Source organism: Lepidochelys kempii, chromosome 2, assembly GCF_965140265.1.
Source record: "Lepidochelys kempii isolate rLepKem1 chromosome 2, rLepKem1.hap2, whole genome shotgun sequence".
NCBI lineage: Eukaryota > Metazoa > Chordata > Testudines > Cheloniidae > Lepidochelys > Lepidochelys kempii.
The window spans coordinates 138,689,451-138,715,933 of record NC_133257.1 but is presented as its reverse complement, the minus strand read 5'-3'; the positions used below and the strand labels follow the sequence as shown (position 1 = coordinate 138,715,933).

At 43.8% G+C, this 26,483-nt stretch overlaps 1 protein-coding gene across 11 annotated transcripts in view; it reads right to left on the bottom strand.

Annotated features, from left to right (window-relative positions):
* The window catches only part of DNAH5 (dynein axonemal heavy chain 5), a 313,949-nt gene that overhangs the window by 20,315 nt on the left and 267,151 nt on the right, over positions 1–26,483 (bottom strand). For all 11 annotated transcript variants that reach the window (XR_012157381.1, XM_073332322.1, XM_073332321.1 and 8 more), the window contains 6 exons: positions 25,603–25,808; positions 23,224–23,427; positions 22,439–22,654; positions 19,320–19,532; positions 13,653–13,805; positions 4,797–5,028 (listed from right to left, as the gene is read on the bottom strand). Coding sequence is in view for 10 of the 11 variants with exons in the window: in XM_073332322.1 (XP_073188423.1) it covers positions 4,797–5,028; positions 13,653–13,805; positions 19,320–19,532; positions 22,439–22,654; positions 23,224–23,427; positions 25,603–25,808 (1,224 nt within the window). In the remaining variant the exon portion in view is untranslated. The remainder of the gene's footprint in view (positions 1–4,796; positions 5,029–13,652; positions 13,806–19,319; positions 19,533–22,438; positions 22,655–23,223; positions 23,428–25,602; positions 25,809–26,483) is intronic.

The window sequence follows — 26,483 nt, the reverse complement described above, 5'->3', positions numbered from 1 at the left end:
TAACAGAAATATAAATACATCAAGTCAAAGTTCAGTAGCAGATAGCTCTTCTCAACAAAAGCAAAGGAAGTTCAGTTAATAACACACTGCTCACTTTTTTGCTCCTATTTTCAAAACATATCACATACAGTACCATGCGGAGCTCTTGTAAGTTTGGGATTTAGTATTAAACTACAGTACTTTGACAGAGTAAGAAGTTTAAATGAGCACCCTGCAGTGACTAGGATGCTGGCAGGTTCACCCTTCCACTCAACTTTTCTATTTTTGAATGTTTCATGCTGACACATCAAGATGTGAAAATTACCTTATTAAAATCTATTAATCTATTTTGAAATACCATTAGTAAGAGATTTTTTTCAGTACAATTAAATTATTTACACACGCTGCAGAAGTATACATTGTCAACCGATATTCTTCACTGTAAAACTGGGACAAAATATTCCAGGTTTGATTACTATATAAGTGTTTGTAATTCAGTATCTCAGCTGGTTTTTAATTTGCTTTTTAATATAATAATGATTGTTTTCAGCTTACAGGATCAGAGCCTTATTTGTCTATCAAATTGTCTTTTTGTAAGTAATACAGTTTATGATAATAAGACTTCTATTTCTTTCTTCCCAAACATCTGTAGAGTTCAAACTGTGCTAAACAGATTCATTCAATTTAGTGTTAAATTGTTCCCAGGCTGAGATCCTGTGTGTCAATCAGTTTGAAATAATTTTTATGGTTAGGTTGTAAGCTCCTGCAAATAGTAATTTATACTGAAAATACTGATAAACTGCATATTATAGGCATTTGGAATGTTACACTTGGTTAAGCAAATGACATACACAAAAAGAGCATGCCACGTACTGTCAGAGAAGATAAGCTACAAACATGGAATTCTGATAGCAAAGCACAGGAAACATAGAGACAGTCTGCTTACAGGCTAACAGCTAAATGATTTGATATGTTTTCAGCTGTTTTCTGTGGGATTTGATTTCCTACTGCCTCCTTTATTTGCAAACATTAAAAATTCAGTTCCACAAAGCAGAATGGCCTCGACTTCTGTTCTCCAGCTTGTTAGTCTGCACTCTATTCTGACATGTCTTTTCCTCTTTGGTGACCCCAAATGTCATCCTTCACTAGCTCTTTTCTATCCTTTCACTTGGCTTCTGTTTGCTCAAGCAAATCCCCTCCACAGAACATCAGGGTTGCGGCATTTATGTGTACAATCAACACCTAGGTATAACACAGTGGTTCCTAAGAACGTTGTTAAATCAGTTCATTCCTGTAGTATTCAGAATGAATACTACCATGTGAATACTAGCATGTGTTCTCAGGGCCAGATTTAGGGGCAGGTAATCAAGGCAACTACCTAGGTTGCTGGGCTCAGGGTGCTGGTTTTGTTGTTAGCAACAAAAGGGAAAATAGAATGTTTGAAGAAAAATGTTTCAGGTATTCCATATGTGGATTAATTTTTCACTAACCAGAATGTTCTGGACCTCTGTGGAATCTCATGGAACCTTCCCAACTTTCTGAAAACTACCTTTTCCTTGAATCTCTTAGGATGTTGTCAGCCATGCCCTCGTGGGTATAGAAGGGGTGGGGAGTCTCCAGTCAGTCAGTAAGATATAAGAATGAAGTGAAGTGACGTGAGAGCCCAGCTGTGATACTGTGAACTTTGCTTTACTGTGTAATTGTGAAAGTGTACTTGTGTTTTAAAACTTGAAGAGTGTAATTAGCGACTAAAAAAGGACATATTTAATGAGACGCCAGAGATATCTATCAAACCCCTATCTACGCAACAATATAAAAGAACTACTGTCACTTCTTTTGCCATGCTTAACATGTAATGTTTGATGACTTTCTACCACTGCAGAACATAGACTTTTGCTCTCCTTATACTGTGTTTTCTCCTGTAGAAAATAAAAGATGCCCTCGAAGAAGCCTTCAGGAGTTCAGTATAGGAACCAAAAAGCTCAGTTGCAATCTAGTTTGCAGCAAGGGACAAATTTGAGGGGAAAATATCTGGAACAGAACAACATAGACTGGGCTTTAGGCAACAGTGATCGTCCCAGTGCAGAAGAAATTGAGGAGCGAAGCGTAAATGATAGCAGTCCTATTTCTAAGAAATTAGCAGATTTACCTGAAGAGAAGGAATGGCGGCATAAAGGAGATTGATGACAAAGAAGAATGTGGCTCACATGAAAAGGAGAGAAACAATAAAAAAGAATCAGCCTCTCATGGTGACAGAAACAGCAGTGAGAAAAACTGCACACCACAAATCTATGCATCAGATCCTGCTTTATGGCTGGCGATCCTAAACTGTGCCGATATTTATTGTACAATTTTGAACAGGCTCGGCAAAACTGAGGATATGACATTTCTAATAAATGAGCAGAAGCAACACTTCTCAAAGTCAAACTGCAAAAGAGTGCTTGAAAACGTTAAGAAACTGAATCAGCTTTGGCTAATTTACTCAAAATCATCTCACAAGGCGTTCTGTTTTTGTTGCAAAATATTTGACAAAAATGTGAAATCATTGCTTGTTCTTTCTAGGTACAATTACTTGCATAACTTAGTTGATGCTCTGAAGCAACATGAAAAGCAACAACTGGCCATTTTACAGCCTACTCCAAATGGATGGAGGTCAAGTCTAGGCTCAAGCTGAACAAATGCATAGACGCAGAAAACCAGTGCATTATTAATGTAGAAATCCAACACTGGAGGAACATGCTACAGCATCTGATCTCAATTACCCTTTTCCTTGCAAAGAATAATTTGGCTTTCCGGGGCTTGTCGGATAAGTTGTTCACTGAACATATTAGTAATTTCTACGGTTTAGTAGAGCTCCTTGGGAAATATGACGATGTCATGCGTGAACACCTACTTTGAGGACTTCATAAAGAAGCTATGAACCATTAAGCTGGATATGAGTCAGCAGTGTGCCCTTGTTGCCAAGAAGGCCAATGGCATTTTGGGATGTATAAGTAGGGGCATAGCGAGCAGATCGAGGGACGTGATCGTTCCCCTCTATTCGACATTGGTGAGGCCTCATCTGGAGTACTGTGTCCAGTTTTGGGCCCCACACTACAAGAAGGATGTGGATAAATTGGAGAGAGTCCAGCGAAGGGCAACAAAAATGATTAGGGGTCTAGAACACATGACTTATGAGGAGAGGCTGAGGGAGCTGGGATTGTTTAGCCTGCAGAAGAGAAGAATGAGGGGGGATTTGATAGCTGCTTTCAACTACCTGAAAGGGGGTTCCAAAGAGGATGGCTCTAGACTGTTCTCAATGGTAGCAGATGACAGAACGAGGAGTAATGGTCTCAAGTTGCAGTGGGGGAGGTTTAGATTGGATATTAGGAAAAACTTTTTCACTAAGAGGGTGGTGAAACACTGGAATGCGTTACCTAGGGAGGTGGTAGAATCTCCTTCCTTAGAGGTTTTTAAGGTCAGGCTTGACAAAGCCCTGGCTGGGATGATTTAACTGGGAATTGGTCCTGCTTCGAGCAGGGGGTTGGACTAGATGACCTTCCGGGGTCCCTTCCAACCCTGATATTCTATGATTCTATGATTAGTGCAGCAAAACAATTCAAGGATAATTGACCGACCTTATGGCAAGGAAGGTGCTTGATAACATATTGATACGGATCAACAAAGCAAAGGACTACACCATAATAATGGACTTCACTCCCAACATTAGTCACAGTGAAAAGATACCATTTACAGTAAGATTTGTTACTATCACCTACTGTAACACTATAACTCTGGTCCACCCAATATTGGTGCATAGTTCAATTACCTAATGTTAGTACATTTAAGTTACTCTTAACATTAAAAAGTTTCTATAAGCTTAGAGGAAACTTTTTTTGGGGGGGAGGACTTATAATAAATACCGATTTACAGATTCTAGCATGCAAATTTATCGTCTTATATGACAGGGATAAATCATGCATGCAAATCATGCATCAAAGTCATGAAATGGAATACAAATGCAATAAAAAATAAGGTATTCAAATGTTTAACAAATAGAGGAGGGGAGGTGCCGAAGACGCTCCTTGCTGGGGGCGCCATTTGGTCTAGGGTCAGCCCTAACAACCCTACTGCAGAGTTTGGAGCTTCATTCTTGTAAAGAAGCCTAAGTTATACATGTAGCTCCACTGATATTTTGGACTATCAGACAAATATTCAATGAAAAAAAGGATTCCTACTTCATTTACAACGCACTTCAGCATTTTAAGTAGTCCAAAAAACTGTGTAGGGAGGAGATAAAATGGTTTTTGCTTCCACTGTTATGCTGCAACACCACTACTGGGGTAGACCAGAATCCTGAGTCTTAAACATACATTTTGTTATACACTGAGAAATATGTAATATAATGGTTAAGCGTATTGGAAGTGGAAGACAAAATGCTACAGTCTTCCAGAGGTAAAGAAGGTTAGGAATAATTTGTAATTGCATATATTCCAAAAATACAGCAACAACAACAGTATTGTGACATATGTTTATAACCTAATTAGAGGGTCAGTTTTCAAGGCAGGGACCATCTATTACTATTCATGAGATACGACTTCAAATCCTGATTGTATTCCAGTAGATCCTAGAAGCCCCCCCAAAATATAATATATTATAATTATATTTTGTGGGGGCTTCTAGGATCTACTGATATATATATATATATGGCATTATGGATAGGCAATAACATAACACCCCTATGCTCTGAATAATTATTAACAATTGGTCAAGTATATGTAAAACAAATTAAAATTAAGCTGCTATAAATACAGCATAACCTGAAGCTAGTCACTTACTGTTGTTCTCTGCATAAATCCGTATGACAGGCATCATTTCAAAGAGCACCTTGGGCTTAGACTCAATGATTTTTAAATTTCTTCTGTCCCAACCAGCTCCTTCTAGATAGAGTCCATATACATAGACGCCCTCAGGGGGAGGAGTTGTGATGTCATCCTTCATCCACTTGGTGACTTCACTGCACAGTGCTACACTGTCAAGTGCCCACCCTTTGTTGGCTCGAGTTATTTCCTATTCAAAGCAACAATGAAGACTATGGGTAAAATTTTGAAGAGGGCCTATGATTTCAGACAATGATTTCAGTGCATAAAGGGCCATCCTTGAACTGCATTTTCACAAAAGTAATTACTTTAAATTATCATCAAAGCAAACATTTACCTTTTTTTCAGTACTCTCTATGATTAAAGCAGCATTATTTCCCTCTAGCTGAGCAGCAGGGTGTTCATTTCATAGCAAATTAAGTATTTTGCTGCCAACAACTCTTGTCCCTCCAAAAAAAATTCACTTTTGAGACACAAGTCATTTTTAGATTCATTTTCCCTTCCAGATAAATAAATAATGAAAAATGCAGTAAGAAGGTACCAGAGTTAAACAAGTCTGCCTTTTAAAGGTCAGTTTGCAGTGTTGTAGCTGTATCGGTCAGAGGATATTAGAAAGACAAGGTGGGGGAGGTAATATCTTTTATTGGAACAAATTATGCTGGTGAAAGAGACAAGCTTTCAAGCTTATACAGAGCTCTTCCTCAGGTCTGGGAAAGGTAGCTTATCTTAAAGGTCAGGACAGCATACAAAAAATAGTCTGACTATTTAGGCTGATTTTTCCTGGATGATATATTATTAAAAAGAGGTCTGAACTAATTTATCTGTATGTGTGATTTTCCATTTTATATTTGTAACATTATAACTCATTAATGTAAGTACTATGACTTAGGAGGAGAGCCATAAAACATCCAGTCAATGATATGGCTAACTGGCTTATCTGAGTGCGAACATTAAGAGTGACTGCTTCCTGGAAGAGTGGGAACATTAAGTGAACATATAATCATTGAGTAAAAGAGTCCTAAATCAACATGCTTATGTACTCTCTGGAACTACATGCAGTTCTGTTATTGGAGAACTCTGTCCTTTCTGGGGCATGAAATGTGTCACTCCACTATATAAGGCTGGAAGGAGACTTTCTGCCATAAACCAGGCACAAAATGGAACATGGTAACCTTCGAGATTTGACTTGTGTTTAATTTTTCTTAAAGCGTGCAGTTTGTGTGTATTATCTACACTGTATATTTTAAAAGGTCATTGCTGATTCCAAGATTTTTCTAACATACCTTATAATAAAAGCCTCTTATATCATCTGGTTGTTTGATTTGGGGAGATACTTGCTGAGGAAAGTGATTACTTACCAGCTTTCAGATCTGGAGAAAGGCAATAAAGTATGTTAACAGTGCAGGGGTGCATTGTACTTTTGACCTCTCTTTCATTCACTCCCATAGGCATCCTTTGCAAGTGATACACCTAAATCTGCACTCTTCTCAAGAGTGGAACCCCGCAGTTCACCCCACTTTTAAGCTGAATCACCAGGTTACAGCATCTCCTGTATGCAAGAATTGTATTACCTTTGCAAGCGTTTCAGCCCCTGCTACAGAATTCTCTCTAGGTGCTTAGGACTACCAGCATGAAAAGACAGTTACCTTTTCTGTAATGAGCACTGGTGCCGGAAGCTTTCCCCCTAGCAGTACCCGTACGGGGGGGAGCACCCCCCATAACCCCTGGAGTGGCGCCTGCCTGGCACGCTGTAAGGGGAGCTGCGCGCCCCCCCACCCTCAGTTCCTTCTTGCCAGACAACTCTGACAGAGGAGAAGGAGGGTGGGATGTGGAATGGACATGAGCAACACATCCTGAAGAACACCAGTTACGGAAAAGGTAACTGTCTTTTATTCTTCGAGTGATTGCTCATGTGTATTCCACAATAGTGATTCCAAGCTATATCTGTTGGAGGTGGGTAGGAGTTCACAAGTTCCCAGAACAGAGGACAGCCCTGCTGAACCCGGTGTCATCCCTGGTTTGGGGGACGATAGTGCGAGGTGAACGTGTGAACCGAAAACCACGTGGCAGCCCTATAAATGTCCTGGATGGGGATGTGGGCCAAGATGGCAGCTGACGAGGCCTGCACCCAAGTCGAGTGTGCCCTCACAATGGGTGGCGGGGGGACACACGTCAGCTCATAGCAGGAGCGGATGCATGAAGTGATCCAAATGGAAAGCCGCTGAGTGGAAATCGGCTGGCCCCTCGCGCACTCAGCTGAGGCGATGAACAGTTGCGAGGACTTTCTGAACGACTTGGTCCGCTCGAAGTAGAAAGCCAGAGCCTGCCGCACATCGAGCATGTGGAGATGGCACTCCCCACTGGATGTGTGAGGCTTGGGGCAGAGGACTGGTAGGAAAATGTCCTGATCCATGTGGTAGGCAGAGACCACCTTTGGGAGGAACGCAGGGTGTGGGCGGAGCTGGACCTTGTCCTTATAAAAGACCATGTACGGCAGCTTGGAGGTCAGGGCCCTGAGCTCTGAGACTCACCTGTCTGATCCGATTGCAACCAGGAAGGCCACCTTCCATGAGAGGTGAGACCAGGAGCATGTGGTCAGTGGTTCAAACGGGGGCCCCGTGAGATGAGACAACACCATGTTTACGTCCCAGTGTGGGACCAGGGGTCTAGAGTACGGAAAAAGATGGTCCAAACCCTAAAAGAACCAGCCAGTCATAGCACAGAAAAATACCGTGTGCCCTTGCATCGGAGGATGGAAGGCCGATATGGCTGCCAGGTGTACCTTGACTGACAAGGGCGCCAAGCCCTGGGCCCTCAGGTGCAGGAGGTAATCAAGGATAATCTGGAGTGGGGCAGCCACTGGGGAGACACCCTGGTCCACCGCCCACCTAGAGAACCGGAACCACTTCGCCAAATAAGCGCAGCGAGTGGAGGGCCATCTACTTTCAAGGAGGATGCGCTGAACCTGTTCTGAGCACATCCTTTCCTCTCCGCCTAACCACTGAGCAGCCTCAACGTGAGGTGAAGCGCCACGAGGCTGGGATGGAGGAGGCAGCCCTGGTCCTGAGAGAGCAGGTCTGGGCGGAGTGGCAACGGCCACGGCGGAACTACCGCCAGGCCCGTGACAGTCCCATATCAGTGCTGTCTGGGCCACGCCGGGGCAATCAGGAGGACCCAGGCCTTGTCTGTCTACCTTCTCCAGGACCCTGCTGATTAGAGGGAATGGGGGGAAAGGCGTAGAGAAGCTGGCCCTACTAGGACAGGAGAAAGGCATAGGAGATAGCGCCCCTTCCCAGACCCCCCCGGAGCAGAACCAGGGGCATCGCTGGTTCTGCCGAGTCTTGAATAGGTCAACCTGGGGAGTTCCCCATCTTTGCAAGAGCTGGTGGGTCAATTCCAAGTGGAGGGACCACTCGTGTTGCAAGGAAAAGTCCCTGCTCAAGCAATCCATCCTCTCATTCCAGGAGGTAGGTGGAAAGCCTTCAGGTGGATGTTGTGGGCTATACAGAAGTCCCACAGCCTGAGGGCTTTGTGGCAGAGGATCGGGCCCCACCTTGCCTGTTGATATAGAACATTGAGGCTGTGTTGTCCGTGAGGACCCTGACTACCTTACCCTCCAGGTGCGAGCAAAAGGCCATGCACACCAGCCGCACCGCCCTGAGCTTCTTGATGTTTATATGTAGGGTCGGGTCTTGAGCTGACCACAGAACTTGGATCTGAGAGTTCCCCACATAGGACCCCCAATCCAGGTCCGATGCATCGGACACCAGCTTCAACGACAGGGCCCTGGCCCTGAATAGGACTCCTTGGAGCATGTTGTTTGGGGCGGACCACCATGGTAGGGAGGTGATCACAGAGTCCGGCATGGTGAGGACCTTGTCCATCCTGTCCATGGCCTGACAGAACTTTGAGGCCAACCAGAGCTGGAGGGGTGTCATCCTGAGTCTGGCATGACGGACCACGTATATGCATGCCAACTTGTGACCCAAGAGTTGCAGAAAAACTCTGCCTGTTGTCACCGGGAACCTTGTAACCAAGTCGATGAGACCTTTCAGGATCTCGAATCTGTCTGGCGGGAGAGAGGCCCTGGCTGACACTGCGTCCAGGAGCGCCCCGATAAACTCTATGCGTTGGACCGGGACTAATGTGGAGTTGGTGTTGTTTACCAACAGGCCCAAGGCGGTGCACATGGACAGGAGGAGCGCCATGTGATCCCTCACCTGTGACTAGGAGGTGCTCTTGACAAGCCAATCGTCCATATAGGGAAATATCTGGACCCCCTCGCCATCCAAGGTAGGCCGCTATCACCGACATGCATTTTGTAAACACCCTGGGGACTGTGGACAGACAAAATGGGAGGACCGTGAATTGGTAATGATTCTGTCCCATCACGAAACAGAGGAAGCGCCTGTGCCCCTCAAATATGTGGATGTGGAAGTACGTGTCCTGTAGATCGAGGGCAGTCCCTGGGATCCAGGGAGGGGATAATGGAGGCCAGGGAGACAGTGCGGAACTTGAGTTTCACCATGTACTGGTTCAGACCTTGCAGATCCAGGATGGGCCTAAGCCCCGCTTTGGCCTTTGGGATAAGGAAATAATGGGAGTAATACCTCTTGCCCATGAACTCCTCAGGCACTGCCTCTATCACTCCTAGTTCTAGGAGGCCCCCCACCTTCTGCTCGAGCAAAGCTTCGTGCGAGGGGTCCCCGAAGAGAGACGGGGTGGGGGTGGTTGGGCGGGGAGGAAGTAAACTGGAGGGTGTAACCCCAGGAGATGGCGTTGAGAACTCATCGGTCCGAGGTTAGCTGCGACCATTCCGGGAGGAAAGCACACAACCGGTTGGAGAAGGGTAGCTTTATAGGGGGTGGATCCCTGGTGAGGATTGGCGGGGTGCCCATGAGCGTCCTGTCAAAAATGCCTTTTCCCCACCTGCTTGCCCTTGGACGACCCAGGCTGGGGGACAGGCCGAGACTGCCTTTGAGGGCATCTCTTATAGTCCCGCTGCTTCTTATGGGCAGCCTCACACTTCGGGAGGGTGGCCTGGGCAGGAGTCTGCTGCGGCTTGAACTTAGGTTTTGCCGGAGCCAGGACATAGAGGCCCAGAGTCTGGAGGGTCATGCGAGAGTCTTTCATGCCATGCAGCCTTGTATCTGTTTCCTCCGCAAACAGAGCCTTCCCATCGAATGGGAGATCCTGCATGGAGGACTGTGCCTCGCTGGACAGCCCAGAGAGCAGGAGCCATGACGCCCATCTCACGGACACCGTGGAGGCCATTTATCATGCAGCCATGTCTGCAGCATCCGACGCTGCCCTAGCGGCTACTGTCCCTTCCTCCACTAGTGCCCTGAATTCCTTCCTATTGCGCTCCTGGGGGGAGTCCTCAAACTTGGGCAGGGAGCGCCACAGATTGAATTCGTACCGGTCCAGGAGAGCTTGATGATTTGCCACTCGTAACTGGAAGCTCAAAGATGAATAAATGTTCCTTCCGAAGGAGTCCAGTCTCCGAGAGTCTTTGTTCTTTGGGGTCGGGGCTGGCTGATTCTGCCATTCCCTGTGGTTGACCGACTCAACCATCAGAGAGTTGGGCGCTGCGTGGGTATACAGGTACTCATGCCCTTTAGTGGGTACAAAGTACTTGCGTTCCGCCTTTTTAGGGGCCAACGAGGCCAGTGTTTGCCACAGGGCATTTGAAATCTTAGCCACCACTTCATGGAGAGGCAAGACCACCCTACCCAGGGCTGATGGGGACAACATGTTAAATAGGGAGTCTGAGGGCTCCTCCATCTCCTCTGCTTGGAGGTGGAGGCTTGCTCCCACCCTCTTTAAGACTTCTTGGTGGGCCCTGAAGGCCTCCTGCAGGGCAGAGGGGGGCGGGCTGCAATCACCTTCTCCGGGCGGGGCGAGGAGGCCGGTGCAGTGCTCTGGGTATCAGCCAGCACTGGAGGGTCCACCACCTGGTTGGACTCCGGGCATGGTGCTGAGGATGTACGTCCCACCGACTCCTTTCTCGGGGGTCTGGAGAGGGAGGCCGACGGTGCTTCCGAAGCTCCGGCCACAGAACGAGCTCCCACCAGGGGCTTTGCTGGAGGCCACGGTGCCCGCTGGTACCATTGGGCTGGCCACGACACTCGGTGCTACTGCACCTGCTGTGGCAACAGCGGGACTGGCTGTTCGGGTTGGCTGGCCTGACCCATCGAAGGACGGCTGTCAATGGAGACTGGGCTGGTGTAAGATCTGCTGCTGTCTCTGGACCGGGAGGAGTGGCGGTGCCGGGATCTACTACAGCCATGGGACCGCGATCTCAATGTGGAGGACCGGTACCAACCGTAACAGCTGCTCCGCGAATGGCCTCGATGGGCAGACCCGTGACAGCGAGAAGCTGGCGATTGACGCCTGGGGCTGCAATGTCTTGGTGGAGACTTGGAGCGGGAGTCTGAGCGGGAAAGGCATCAACGACTGTGCCATGACCCACTGCAGTACCCCCTCCAAGACAAGGACTGTTGGTGATACCCGCCGCGGGCCTGTCGATATTCGCTCCTTGAGGACGAGCGGTGATCCACATGGACTCTGCCCTGAGCGGTGGTGGTCGCTGGGCGGTGAATGGCATCGGGAACATTCCCTCGAGCGAGACCAGTACCGGGCCGGAGGCGACTGTGGAGATCCCAATGGCTTGCCTCTGGAGCGTGGGGCCGACATGGACACAACATCCCACGCTGCTTGGAGGGCTTCAGGCGTGGATGGCATCTGGACATCTGGAGCAGCCTGTTCAGAAGGGGCCGGGCTACTCCATTGCATACCGACGCCATGGTGCCAGGTACTGGTTCGGAACGGCGTCCTGGAGTCGGATGGCCTGGAGTCTAATGTCCCTTTCTCTTTTGGTCCGAGGCTTAAACGACTTGCAAATCTTGCACCTTTCACTGATATTGGTTTCTCCCAAACAGCGCAAACAGTCTGCATGCGGGTCACTTCTTGACAGAGAACAACTACAAGAGCCGCATGACTTAAACCCCGGGGTGCGGGGCATGCCCCAGTTTGGGCTCACTGACTAACTAAATTAACTGAATAGCTAACTAACTACAGGTACTAACACTGAATAACCGAACAGTTCTGGAGACAAGCTACAGCAAAGCTGGAGCAGAGCAGTTCTGACACACCTTCGCTGGCTGCAAGAAGAAACTGAGGGTGGGGGGAGTGCGCAGCTCCCCTTATACCACGCCAGGCAGGCAACACTCTAGGGGTTGCCGGGGGTGCTCCCCCACTACGGGTATTGCTAGGGGAAAGTCTTCACGTGCACGTGGCGAGCACACACTCCTATTGTGGAATACACATGAGCAATCGCTCGAAGCAGAAATGGTAGTGACTTAGGACACTTATTGCTTATTCAAAGCAACTATGATTTATTTATTCAAAGGAACATTACAAGTAGAGAGACAAGGATTAAAATAACAAAAGACTACATGCATATGGTCTTACCTCAGTTTGGCCTCCACTTACCCCTGATGCCACAACATCAGGGGTCTGTGGTCCAGTCTGTTTCTCTGCAGATCCTCTGACCTACCTCTCCTCCAAGTTTAAGCATTTCAAACTTTTTTTGTTTGATTCTCCCTGCCTAAAAGGTCCTGGGATTTCCAACTAAAGATTCCCCATACCCCCAGCTATCCAAACCCTAATTCCACATTCCAAGAGGTATGCTTCAATGGAATTAATATCTCCACTGAGTAACTGAGTATGGCTGTCTACACCCAGTAGCTTTTAGGTTCCTACAATCCAAAGCTAGCTCAAACTGATTTAACTTCCAGGCAACCCTTTAGCCAGAAACACAATAACCACCATGTTCACAGATTGCACATATCTCTTCCATACAGACAATTTCACATTCTTCACTGAGAGCAGCTGCTCTGCTTCAACTCCTGACCTCCAGGTGTGACAAAGAGGACCAACTTCATTTTTTCTGGAAACACTCCAGATGGGCTAAGCACTGAAGAGGACAGAGAACAAGGGCTAGACTCTGGGCAGACCTTGTGTGAGAGTGAGAAAGAACAAAAGGGTGCAAGGATTTCCTACCCTTTGCACCCTCACAGAGGGGCTGTTCAGAACCCAAGTGAAGAACATAGGGTCTCCACCACAGTTGCCAACTTTCATGCAGTAAATAAGCACCCTGACTTTCACAATAAGCCAGAAATCAAGCTAATCCCATTTCAAAACAAGGCAAAAACAAGACAATCCCTAAGAACCCCAACACTCTATGTGACTAGATCCCTCTGGCATGCAGTCTGGGACTGTGGTGGGCCTGCTGTGCACCCCGACTCTCTCCCCACTCTTGCCCCTGCTTGCCCCTCCTTGCCAGGAGCCGATCAAAAAAAAGAAGCAACAAGCCAAACAAGCTACAAGCCAAAAACTAGCCAACAAGCAACTCACAAGCCAATTAAGCCAAAAACAAGCCCAATTTCCGTGTTTTTTTCATGGGTTTGCCATGTCTGATCTCTACTCCCTCCTAGTGACCCTCCAAGGCAGCCCTTGGCATGAAGATGAAGTAGAAGTAGAAGAGTAGAAGTAAAGTGCACCATACTCAAGGGTAACATGGCAGGTATGACTGCTAAGATAGCAAAAATTTGTCCTGGAGATTTCAGCTGTCCCTTAGCTCCCCTTCTAACATGTCCAATGTAGTCAAAGGCAGAATCTAACCCTAAGAGGGAAAAGGAGTTCAATACACAAAAGAAAATATTCCCTCTCACACACACTCAGCCTTCCCATGCAAGCTATAATAAAGGAGGAATATTATTGAAAGGGTAATAGAAAAATAAAACTATTCACCTGTCTCATTGCAGTCAAAAATCCTTGAGGGTTAAAGAACCCTGTCATCCAGAAGCAGTTTGGTCGGCCCTCAAATATCCAGCAGTAAAACTGATGGTTTCTTTCCAGAAGTTCAGTAAACCAGAAACCTAGAGTGCTGGAAGCCCAAGACCCCTAGAAACAGGTATAAAAGAGGTGTTTTTTAGGGGAGGGAGATGTTTAGAACTTTCAACATTTTGTAATCACAGCAATGCAAATTAATTTATCATATCAATGAAAATATCCCAAAGTATTAGGGACATATTATTACACGACTATTGAAATGTTAAATTTGGAATTACCAATCTCAGGGTGAAATTCTGGCCCTACTAAAGACAATGACACAAATCCAATTGACTTCAGTAGGGCCAGAATTTCTCCCTATAGCCATTATTATAGACAGGATTACTAGCAACACCTGTTGCTATGGTGGTCAGACATTTCCCATTGAAGACAACATTTCAGTTGATTAAAACTTTATCAAACTAACTGTTTGGGACGAAAGTTTCCATGCTGAGTGTCTCTCTCAGGCTGAATGTTTTTCTTTGAACTTTCAGTCAAAATGGATTGTCTGTTCTGAGACCTAGTCTAGGGATTTTTTTATTTTATTTTTTACTTATGTTAAAATTCTGTCACCTCTTTTTGAACAATAGTAACATACCCATTCTTCGGAACAAGGTCTTGAAATTTGGCAGGTGGGTGGACCTCATGTAAGGTATGTGCTTTCTGCAGTCCCCAGGAAAATCTGCCCAAATTCGGCCAAGTTATATGCCCTTAAAAAATGCAGTTCCCCTGAAAGCACCACAGAGTACAGGAGCACCTCCAAGTCCCAGAGTAGAGGAAAAAGCCTACCTCAGTTTCTCTTGACCACCCTCTGGTTCCAGCACATGATGCCAGAAGCCCAATCACCTTTCTAGGTAACAGCCTTCTCTTGTTGCTAGTTAGTCCAGTATCTCAAAGGGTAGCAGTCTGTGTTGCAATGATTAAATCTTACTTTTCCAACCCTGCTGATGGTGGTTGTTGTATATAAAATAATTTGCCTTTATCTTTTTAATAAAAGTATCTAGGAAATTACATACAAACAAATAGTATTTAGGTTGCAAAGCAAACAACTCAAAAGTTATTAAATGCCAGTAATAATTGGTGCCAAATTAACCTCAGTTCGACCCCTTCCACATTTAAAACAATACCTAACAAGTGCTTTTTATCCATAGATGTCAAAGCACTGCATTTTTCTATAAAGCTGTCTACAAATCAGACACTCATTAAGCTGCTTTCATGTCACTTACAGAATTGACAATTGTCTTGGGCACTAAAAGACTGAATTTTCAGACTTAAAAAGGCTCTGTCTCAATAAAATCTTATGCAGTGATAATACATAGTATTTGAATAGCATTTTCCATCTTCAAAGATCTATACCAAATACCTCCATAGCAGAGATAGATGAAGATGAGGCAGAGAAGCTAAGTTATTTAACAGAGGGAGCCAGCGTCAGGCTGGGATTAGAACTCAGTCTCTGCTTTTCCATTTTATGCTCAGACTACTCCACAGAAAATTTAAAGATGGAATCATAATGCATTAAGTTAATTCCACAATCACGTCTGTTTTTTCCACAGGTACTCTGCCCCTTTCAGTGTCCAGGATGGATGTGCACAATGAGGAATGAATAAGATTTCACGGGCAACCTTAGTTCTGGCACTTACTGAGTGTTTGGCTTTGCCACCTAAGTAACATGCATTTAGCATAGTTTTTTAACATAACATATTAAGGAGGCTTGGCTTCTTGCTTATGTTTTTGAGGCCTCTGAGGTACTTTGGAATTATTCACTATGTGCATTTTGTTGACAGTCACACCAAAGCACCAACAGCAATGATAAAAAGATATATTTCACTGTAACATAGCTGGAACATAAGGGCTGAGGTAGCCTGAGTTACCTGTTCTGAACTTCGGAATAATCCTTCAAAGTTGGGGCATGAGTTTTCTTATAATGGGATTAATCACCTTTGTGATGGGAAAGGATACTGACCTATATCAGCGATTCCCGCCAAATTGAAATACTGCCAAATACAAATGACACTTTTTCAAACATATAAACACCAGCTCACTTGCATTTCAGAATGTATTGCAATGTTGTAGAAATAGGAGCATTTGTTTAAAATAGTGAATGGTTTAGAGAAGGTAAATCAGTACTCCTTTGACTCTCGTAATATATGAACAAGAAGATAGTAAATGAAACTGAAAGCAAGTAGCTAACAATGATAAAAGGAAATAACTTTCTATGCAATGCATAACTTGTGGAACTCACTACTACTATCAGTGAGTTATTTTCAAGTCAATCTTTAGACATTATGAATAATGCTCATATGGATTGAAATCCAGGTCTAAATAGCATTAGTCAAGTCCAGCTGTTGAGAGCTCACTGTGACTGTGTTCACAAGTAGTATTTTTTCTTGGTCTCCCTTTGAGCCAATAGACATCAGCCTAATAGAACCTGAAAGTATCTGCATTCATCCATATCTGCATCAATACCACACAGGCATGTTTTGATTAAGTTAATTCCAGATCAGCTTCTATCACCACAGCACTACAGGACAATGGGTAACATTTACATCAAGAGCAATACATTCTGAAATGCAAGTGAGCTGGTGTTTATATGTTTGAAAAAGTGTCATTTGTATTTGGCAGTATGTCAATTTAGCAGGAATCGCTGATATAGGTCAGTATCCTTTCCCATCACAAAGGTGATTAAGCCCATTATAAGAAAACACATGCCCCCAACTTTGAAGGATTATTCCAAAGTTCAGGACAGGTAACTCAGGCTACCTCAGCCCTTATGTTCCAGCTATGTCACAGTGAAATATATCTTTTTATCATTGCTGTTGGTGCTTTGGTGTGACTGTCAACAAAATACACATAGTGAATAATTCCAAAGGACCTCAGAGGCCTCAAAAACATAAGCAAGAAGCTGCTATTGCTATCTTTTGGGAGGGGGAGGGGGAATTTAAGGATAATCCCTGTCTTCAATAGATTGGCATCAGTTTGAATTATAAAAACACTGAAAATGGTTAAGTTCCAGAACAGCAAGCTCAAGGACACACTGTGCAACAACATGAGTATCATCTTGGCTTCATGCGATTATCCTTAGGGTTGGCTGAAATCTTGTGGAAGCTGGTAGACATAACTGCCACCCTTCATCCAGGATAAATTTTGGAAAGCTATTAAATTCCTTTCTGGAAAGAGACAGCTGAAACAATAGAAACCATCACCTAAACAAAAGTCATATGCAAGGCTGGTCAGGAACCTGAGCTATATGGATGGAGGGGTTTCACTGGGAGCTCAATATATTGTTACTGAGTACAGTAACTCCCCACTTAAAGTCATCCCAGTTAATGTTGTTTCATTGTTATGTTGCTGATCAGTTAGGGAACATGCTCGTTTAAAGTTGCCCAGTGCTCCTTTATAACGTCGTTTGGCAGCTGCCTGCTTTGTCCACTGCTTGCAGGAAGAGCAGCCCGTTGGAGCCAGCTGGTAGGGGCTTGGATCCAGGGTGGACCAGCAGCCCCTTATCAGCTCCCCTAAATTCTCTGTGTAACAGCTGCTCAGTTCAGCTGCCAGTTCAGCTGTCCTCCAGCCACTGATGTGTGCTGCTCCTGCCCTCTGCCTTGGAGCTGCTCCCCGGAGCCTCCTGCTTGCTGTGCAGGGGGGCAGGAGAGGGGTGCTAATCTCAGGGTGTCCCCTGCCCCCTCCCACTCCTGCCCCCCACTCCTGTACCCCATTTCCACAGAGCAGGGGCGGGGGACATGACAAGGCTCAGGATGGAGGGAGCTTGCTGGCAACAGCTGCTGTCTCAACTTGCTGATCTACTTAAAAAGGAGTGTACTTAGAGTGGGGTCAGTGTACTTAAAGGGGCAATGCGCGTCTCTCTCTCACACACATGGTGTGTGTCTCTGTCTCTCTCTGCCATGCTGTCTCCCCTCCCTCCATTTGTAGTACCTTGTAGTGTGTGAGGCTACATTAACAACAGTATGTTAACCCTTGAGGGGCTCAGCCAAGTGCTAGTTCATCATTTAGCATTAAGGCATCGCCTGGGAAATATCCCACCCTCTGACTCCACCACTTCAACCAAGCTTCACAATCAGCATTGCAGTGTACAGTATTCAACTGTTTGTTTAAAACTTATACTGTGTGTGTATATATATGTTGCAATGATAATATATATATAGTCTTTTGTCTGGCAAAAAAAAATTTCCCTACAACCTAACCCCCCCATTTACACTAATTCTTATGGGGAAATTGGATTCACTTAACATTGTTTCGCTTAAAGTAGCATTTTTCAGGAACATAACTACAACGTTAAGCGAGGAGTTACTGTATTGTTTGGTGGAGGTGTGTGTGACAGAGAGGAACAAAAACACCATGGAAAAATACATGAAAGGCAGCAAGGAAACCCCAGAGACAGCTGAAGAAGCACTTGCAGCATGATCCTGAGAAAAGCTCAGAGCACTTCTGGATAGAGTGCTGACTGGAATGAGGCTTACTACTTTGAGTCTCACAAAGAATTCAGCATCATTAATAACCTAATAGTAGTAGTGAGTTCCACAAGTTATGCATTGCATAGAAAGTTATTTCCTTTTATCACTGTTAGCTATTGGCTTATACTATGTATATGTGTGTATGTATATATAAAATATAGTCTTTTGTCTGGCAAAAAAGAAACTGTCTCCTGTTTTGTTCCTACTGTTATCAAGGAAACATGAGTATATCTACATTCTCTGTAAATAAACAAAACTGCATCAATGAAATGCCTGACTCCAATATCCATTTTTGGTCCCCACTGAAACAACTCTCAAGACCCAAATATTACCTAATCACCTGGATCAAAATACAATGAGCTGTTCACATGCTGTGCAGGCAAATTATCTGCTGTATCACCTAATTTTAGGCAAGCTAATCAGCTATTTGCCCAGATATCATTTGTACTTGCCCTGGGTTTCTAGACAATAAGATAAAAAGGGGACACACTGATTTTCTTAATGGATCCAGAATTTAAACTCAAATTAACAGATTTACAAATTCTCAGAAAATGCATTCTGTACCCAAAAAGTGCAGTCATGATACATTGTATTTTTCATACCTAAGAGGATTAATATCTGCACTAAGTATAAAATGAAACTCAATCTTACCTGAGATGGCATGGCCAGCCCTTCTACAGTTTACCTAATACTTCAGAAAAAAATATTTCTTCTCTGGCCAACTAGGTATGAGAAGTTTTAGACCAAAAGGAGTTTTCAAAGTAAGTCAGAAAGGGGGCAAAGAAAGGGGGATATATGATCAGATTCTGTCCTATTTTACACCCTGTACAATCCCATAACTCCACTCTTCGGCTGAAAGCTCTCTCTCAAATTTGGTAATGCAGTCACGACCATGACTTCATATTATCACTGAGATCTAGCACTTCATTCTATCACTGAGATCTAGCACTTCAGGGTTATATTTTCAAAAAGGGGTTGAACAAAATACATTAACCCTTTTTAAATTAAAGGATGTTAACATATTGGATATTAATGATGATTAATAATCTGAGTATGTCATTTTTTTAGTCTTTAAAATGCAACATTGACCGAGGACTCTAAGCAGTTTAACACCTGCCTTTTCCCAATGGGCAGGAATTCTTGCATCATACATGCAATCCAAAGCATCCCTCAGATTTTCACTCATGATGATGGTCCCATCAATGGCAAGTTTGAGATCAGTCAGAGTGCTTCGTACTAAGGTGATAACCCTCTGCATTCTGTCTATCTCCTGTCTCAAGAAGATGTTCATAGGCTGGAATGGTCCCATCTTCTGCAGCCTTTCCTTTACCTGTCAAGAGAAAGCCAAACAAAGTAGATATTCACAGAGAAATCAAGAGAAAGTTCACTTTATGGCAAAGTTAGATACCAATATATGGAAAGATCAAATCGTTTTCATTAGATGGTTATAAGTAAGGGTAATCAGGTAGGTAGGTATTGTCACCCCGACCCAAGCAGTAGCAGATTACAAGGCCCTTGTTGGTCAGCTCTCCATTGGAAGAGACATCAGTGATGTGGAGTCCAGGAATATTCCTGACATAATTTATGTACACTCTACCCACCACCCCTGAACTAGAAAGTATCACGGCAACTTGTAGACAATTCCCTCTTTCAGAGATCTTAGCCTGAATACCAATGCCCGGTTCCCAGGGAGCAACTCTGCACCAAAACCTGACTCTAGTTTGAGAACTTAAGGAAAAGCCCAAACGCCACAAAACTCTACCCTTCTACTCTAATAGTATTGTTGTGGGTTGGCTTAAACCGTGGTAAGGTTTGAGCACAGCTTCTGTCTTTCATTCAGGGTAAACGTAAAGAGGCTGAAACAGTAGCATGAACACCCAACACATAGGTACATAGTAGTGCTAAAGTAGAGAGGAAAGAGAGAAGCTGTCAGGAAGCTAAGTAGACCACAACAGAAGCACTGGTAACATGACCCTGGGAGGCAGCTAAGAGAGGAAGCTTGTCGGACACGCATACTGGCTGGAAAGGCAGATTTGGAACAGTGAGCAAAAGAACTGTCTCCTGATTTTTTCCCCACTGTGTTCAGGGAAAGACAACTCAGTGTATCACCTTTGCAAATAAACAATATTGCATCAAAGAAAATACCTGATTCTGTCACTATTTTCTCTGTCTACGGAGAAATAAGGTACAGGGCCACAAAGTTTGACCAGCCACTTGGGTCAAAGGAGATCACACTATTAATCTCATATTCTAATAAAAATAAGTTCTGCATCTTTTCATGATAACTTTGTAGAAGCCAAAATGAGAAATCAGCATGAAGAGTGAAAATGTAATTAATTTTTAAAACTTCATTTTATATCCTCTGTGATGGTGGTTATAACATAGTTAAGGAAAATTGTTTTTAAATGAACCTGATAATGACCTTTCAGGGCAGTGTGCACATCCTGATACGAGTCACCTCCTGAGTCCTAATTTCACCTCCCATTGACGAGGCAGCTTTGAGCACAGCTTCTGTCTTTCATTCAGGGTAAATGTAAAGAAGTGGCTGAAACAGTAGCGTGAACACCCAACACATAGGCACATGGTAGTGCTAAAATAGAAGCTGACTGAAGAACAGCAGGAAGCAGGAAGAACAGCAGCTCTGACAGAGATGAGCTCTCCAATGCCCAACAGAGGAAGTGAAGGTGTTATCAGAGGAAGGGGTGCTGCACTTGTCCACACTGTCCCTTTAAACCCTGCTCAGCCTCTCTAGCCTATTGAGCTGATGATAAGGGTCAAACTTGTGAGATGTCTAGTTTGACATCTCTAGCGTCCTGAGAAAGATTACAAGAGACAAGACTTTGTAAACTCGCTAGCTCAGCAATTTAACCATTGGGGTCTATGTGGCGACACAGGGCTTTTTAAGGTTACTGGGTAAGTACTCCTCCTACCTTGCTGGGATGAGGGTCAGCCCTCTCTGAGGTTACTGGTTGAGCACCTCTAGCTTTTGGGCTTGTGTGAAAGCTTAAAAATGTGTGAATCCTCAGCCTAAGCACTACAAACTTTCCGGGGGGGATAACAAAAGTCTTGTGAGCTGGTGAGCACAAGTCTTGTGAGCTCAAAAGTACTGCTCTGATTGGATATCAAGTCTCAAGCTTCAGAAAAGTTTCCTATCTCAGCTTGTATGGCTTGCTGAGGTAATAGTGCTCAGGCTTCTGTGAGATCATTAGCTCAGAAATTTCAGTGTGCTGAGCTGATGCCAAGACACAGGCCTGTGGGAGGTCACTGGCTCAGCAGTTCAAATTAGAATGGGTGGCTCCTCATTTCTGGAAGGTTTGTCATCATTGGTGCTAATTATTGTGAGATGACACTTGCATCAGACCTGATGGAACACAGCACAAGTAAGATAATGGACAAGGGAATAACTATACTTGAAAAGAGCTGGGCCAAACCCAGCCAATAAGAGCGTGCACACATACACATGTACACTGACTGTGCAGCGTGTGCATCTAGGCACATGCCACTACGGTCCTGTCTGTTCACTCTCCCCTCCTAAATTCTCCATTCTGATTCCCCGGATGCTAGCTAGGGGAGGGTAAGTTAGTGGCAGTGTTTCCTCTGCACAGTGTGAGAAAGTGTCTATTGCAACCATAACTGAAACCAAATTCATCGCAATTGGGCTACTAAGCATAGTTGTTGAGTCAGTAGTTAACTTCCCTGGGTTTGAACCACTGTAGGTAAGATGAAAAGTTCCATGCACACATAAAATATAAATACATATTTCGCTCACTCACACCCACATCCACACCATTGTCAATCCCGTGAGCCATTCACTCCACAGAAACACTATAATGTATGAAAATAAATTACTACACGTATCTGCGGTTTCTATGCTGAACTGCAAGGTAACAAGATTTAGGAATTTTCATTTACAAAGACAGCACAAGTTTTCTCTCACAACGTTACCTAGTTTAGCTGATGAAAACTGCTGATCTCCCTCAGTGTAAATGGAAAATCAACAAGTGGTTTAATTTTTAGCAAATCAATAATGTCCCATCAGTACAATTTTAGCAACTTCACTATGAACATTTACATCCCATTCAGGCTTCCTCAGTGGATATTTTTAAAGCATTTGTCAGTGTAAATGGATTCACAAAAGCTTTTCAAGAAGATTATATGGGACTTTTCTTGGTTTTTTGCACATACATCAGGCAAGACAGAGCAGATGTGATTTCTGACAGGATTTCATAAACTCACTTCAAATGGTGCATAATCATTAGGTAGCTTCTCCAACATATCATCCGCCAATCTAGCTACCACCGCCTCTCTAGTCTCGCCTCGTCCACTGGAACTGTCTTTAGGTTGAATACTGAGGATGGTATCCAACACATCCTTGGCAAGCTTGCTCTGGTAAGTGATATCAGCATTGGGATGCAGCCCAAATACCTCAGGAGTGTCGTAAGCAGGCAGGCTCTAGATGATCAAACACAAAGAATTGTAATTGGAGGTAAAGTTCACAAATACCAGCTGTAAAAAAGCCAGAGGAATAAAAGCAGTTACTATCCTATAAAATAAAAAAAGCTTTATTTTCCTAATTTTGTCATCCTGTGATGCTCAATTAGCAGTCTTCAATGCAAAGAATCCAATGCTTCCTAAAACCTAGTGCAAGCACAAACCCTACTGACTGCAACTACTTAGAATGCAACTTCCCCTTATGCCTGAGTAGTCATTTTCCACTTCAGATTCTCCTAACATCTCCTGTGAGGAAGTGCCAAGAGCCTGGACTCCTATTCTCTATTTCTCCTTTGATAATGGTCTCTCTAGACGGTACTTCTCTGAAGGGACTTAAAAGGAAAAATAAAGTGTAGAACTACTGGAACAGCGCGATCACTCCTTCATTAGCAGACATTGAGGCAAGTTTGCCGACAGGAGAAAAATCTGCTTAGACTAAAACTAAAGGAAGATGCTGAAGGGTAGAAAGAACTTGGATGACTGTTTATTAGTCTTGTTTTCATTTGGTAAGAGCTTGGTCGTGTACAAACCTGTATGTACTGAAGGTACTGATCCACTGTGGTACATTTGGGAATGCTGTATCCTTTGTAAAAGCAGAAGTCTTGACTGAACATGTTTTCACTGAACCAGACCTTAGCAAATGTGTTCAGCAGTCTTTTGTCATAGTCATCAGTCACTCGGCCTCCATACTGGATCTCACCTACCATGTAACGAACAGTATTCCAGGAGATGCCCTAAAACAACATGCAAACATTAATTGTGGCTAAACCTCCCTGAATTTCATGCAGAGCTCTGTTGACATCTTTGTGTGTCTGTATACATACAGTATTGTATATAGGCCCAGATCATCTAACCCTCTTGAGGGCAAAAGTCACTTTACACTACCCTTGTGTTCCCCTGCTTGAGGCCAGCTCAATCCTCACGCAATTTACAGCGGCTTAAGTAACAAGGGGCTGTTTTGGCAGCTGGGATACCTGTGTCACAGCTTCACTCCAACCATGCCATTTACAATGGAAGTGGCAATGAGCTTTGCCAGAGAGGCAGCTATGGTTCACTCCACTGTTTTGGATTCTCCCATCCAGAGACATCTTCAGGAGGCTAGGTAAGCCAGCTTTACAGTCCCTTTTTGCTGCCAGAGTGTCACAGGAAGGCCACAGAAACCTGGAATAGCTGGTCAGTTGTAATATGCTTTCTGCTTAGGTCAACTAAACAAAATCCACCACTGTTGCAGTGCAGCAATAATTAGGATTGTTTTTATAGACTCCTAACTCCTCTGATATCCCACTGTATTTGGTTTTTAGGCAGGGGATATATTGGGGCTCAGAAAATTCATCTGCACCTTTAACTTTCACTAAATTAGTACCATCAAATTTCAAATAACATTTTCCTAAATTTGATACTCTCCTCATAGATGCACATGTACAGCTTGCCATCCAACCCATTCCCCAAAATTGGGGCGTGCATGGATACTGCTTTATGTGAAGCACTGACTTATGAAGATAACGTCAAAAAGCAAGTGCTAATGCCATTAAATCAGACATAATTGAACTATATTATTAAAACATTTGTTATAAAACGGAACATTATTCCGAAATACAAAAAACAACTTTTAGCCATTTAACACTATCTCACAGTAGCCTGGATCTCTTATTGCTGCTGCTAAAGTCTGGTCCTTTTTTCTTGAAAACAAAACAAGTCAAGCACGTGCAAAAGGGAAGAGAAAAAGAATAGCAAAATAAAGCAGTTTCTATATTTGGTGTTGACTCTCACTTGCAACCTCAATGCTGGAAAAACACAGGCATCACACTTGGTTTTATCAGCCATTCTGAGACCTGGCAAACTTACACCAGCATCAGGTAAAGCATTGCTTTTAGCTGCCCCTCTGCTCACAGGCTTGCAGCAGTGTTGTAAAATATATAGCTTTGGCCAGCTAAGCCAGACTCTTTTTAGACAGAAGGCAAGAGGAGAGAAATAGGAAAGAGAACAAATAAGGTGGGGAAGGAAAAGGATGCACCAGGAGGGGGTGAAAAAGTCTCACATCCCCAGTGGCGTTTGGGGGTTAGCTGGAGCCAATAGTGTCATCTGAGTCCCTCACTCTGCCTCAGTCTGGTCAGGACATCTCAGGATTAGGATGACAAAGGCCCAAGAGTGTCATGGTGGACTCTGGGGTTCTAGGAGATAAAGTGATATCATGATAATGATAACACTCGCTCCATCCTGTTTGCAAGTCTTTCAGTCAGACAGTCTCCTAATTTCTTGCTCCCCCAAAGTCTTTCTGAGGATCCCAAAAGGAGAGCAATGTGTGGAATAGCCCTTCCCCTCATTACTTTGTCCACCAATTACATCTATTTTCCAACACACCAATTTTGAGTCATTGATTTCTGGTCCCACACTTTCCTTCTTTAGCAAATACAATCTCAACACAGACCTTGGGTTATACCAGTAAGCCTTTTGGTTTGGACTAATTCAGTCTGTTTCTCTTGTGCACTTTTCCCCCCACACCAACATCTATTGTTATAGGTTATTTTAACATTTTGTGAATTGTTAGTCACTTTCTACAGTTAGGCTTGGAACTGGGACAAGCCTACTAGGCCCCAAATATTGCTGCAGTTTACAGCTCCCCTTTTTTTTGCCTAATTATATATATTTTTGGACTAATAAAAAAGTAGCCACCACAAGCATAAGTAGAAAACATACAGACGCTTAAAAAACGGATTTTAAAAGTTATCCCCCGCTGAGCAGTTGCATTTGTATTTCAACATAAGTAGACAAGTGTTTTCAGTGCTGTGGGCACTCAATATATCTAGAGTTAAAGAACAAGTTTTTTATGATCTAGCATTTATGTTTGTATTTCAATTGTTTGGAAGTATCCATAATATTCCAGTTACCCAAACTATTGAATTAAGTACCTTCTTGATGTCCATGTCATCTAAATGATTCTGGATGAACTGCACAGTGGCATTAAAGTCAGCCTGGTTAAACTCATAGGGGATGTTCCAACCTAGTGGTCCAAATTTGCGTCTTTCTTGAACTGTGGAGTGCAGGAAACCAACAGCGTATAATAATGGTTTCCATTGCACCATGTTACTGACATCCAGGAGATCCTGGTTCACACCTGTTGGAAAAAAGTGGACATCACAAGCCATAAGCTACCAGCATTTTAGTTTCAGCATGATCCATTACTAAAATACCTCTGGTGGTGGTACTTAGTTAGCTTTGAATCTCTCCAGAGATGCATTTACTATATCACAAAGCACTCTAGTCTGGAGAAAGTATGCTACCTCTTTTTAGGTAGCACAAGTTAGCATAAAGTTCAGAAATATAAATGCACGTGTTACAGTGCACATCTGGTGCATTTATCGTAACAAGCCCTTTGAGGACAGGAGACACAACTTTTTAGTTCCCAGAAAAGCAATTAAAAATCATCGCTCTGGCATGATAAAAATCAGCATATGGCCTTTCATCATAAAAAGTGAAAGGGTGTTCAATTATTAAATGAGGTGTTAAAAAGCATTTTTAAACAAGACACTGGAGGTTATAATTTGTGGAAAAAATATTCCTGTTTTTATATCAGATGAGTTCAGACATAACTTCAGCAGCTCTCCAATTTCTCTCAATTTTCTTAACATCTGGCTTCATCTTAGGGCCAAGTTGTGCCCTGGAATCAACATGCACAACTCTTGTTGTTATCAGCTTCAACAGATAAGGTCTGCAGCCAATGTCCAAAATTTCATCCTGATTCTACCAGTAACTGCAACATGATCACATGGTGACATAGGTGGGGCTGGAA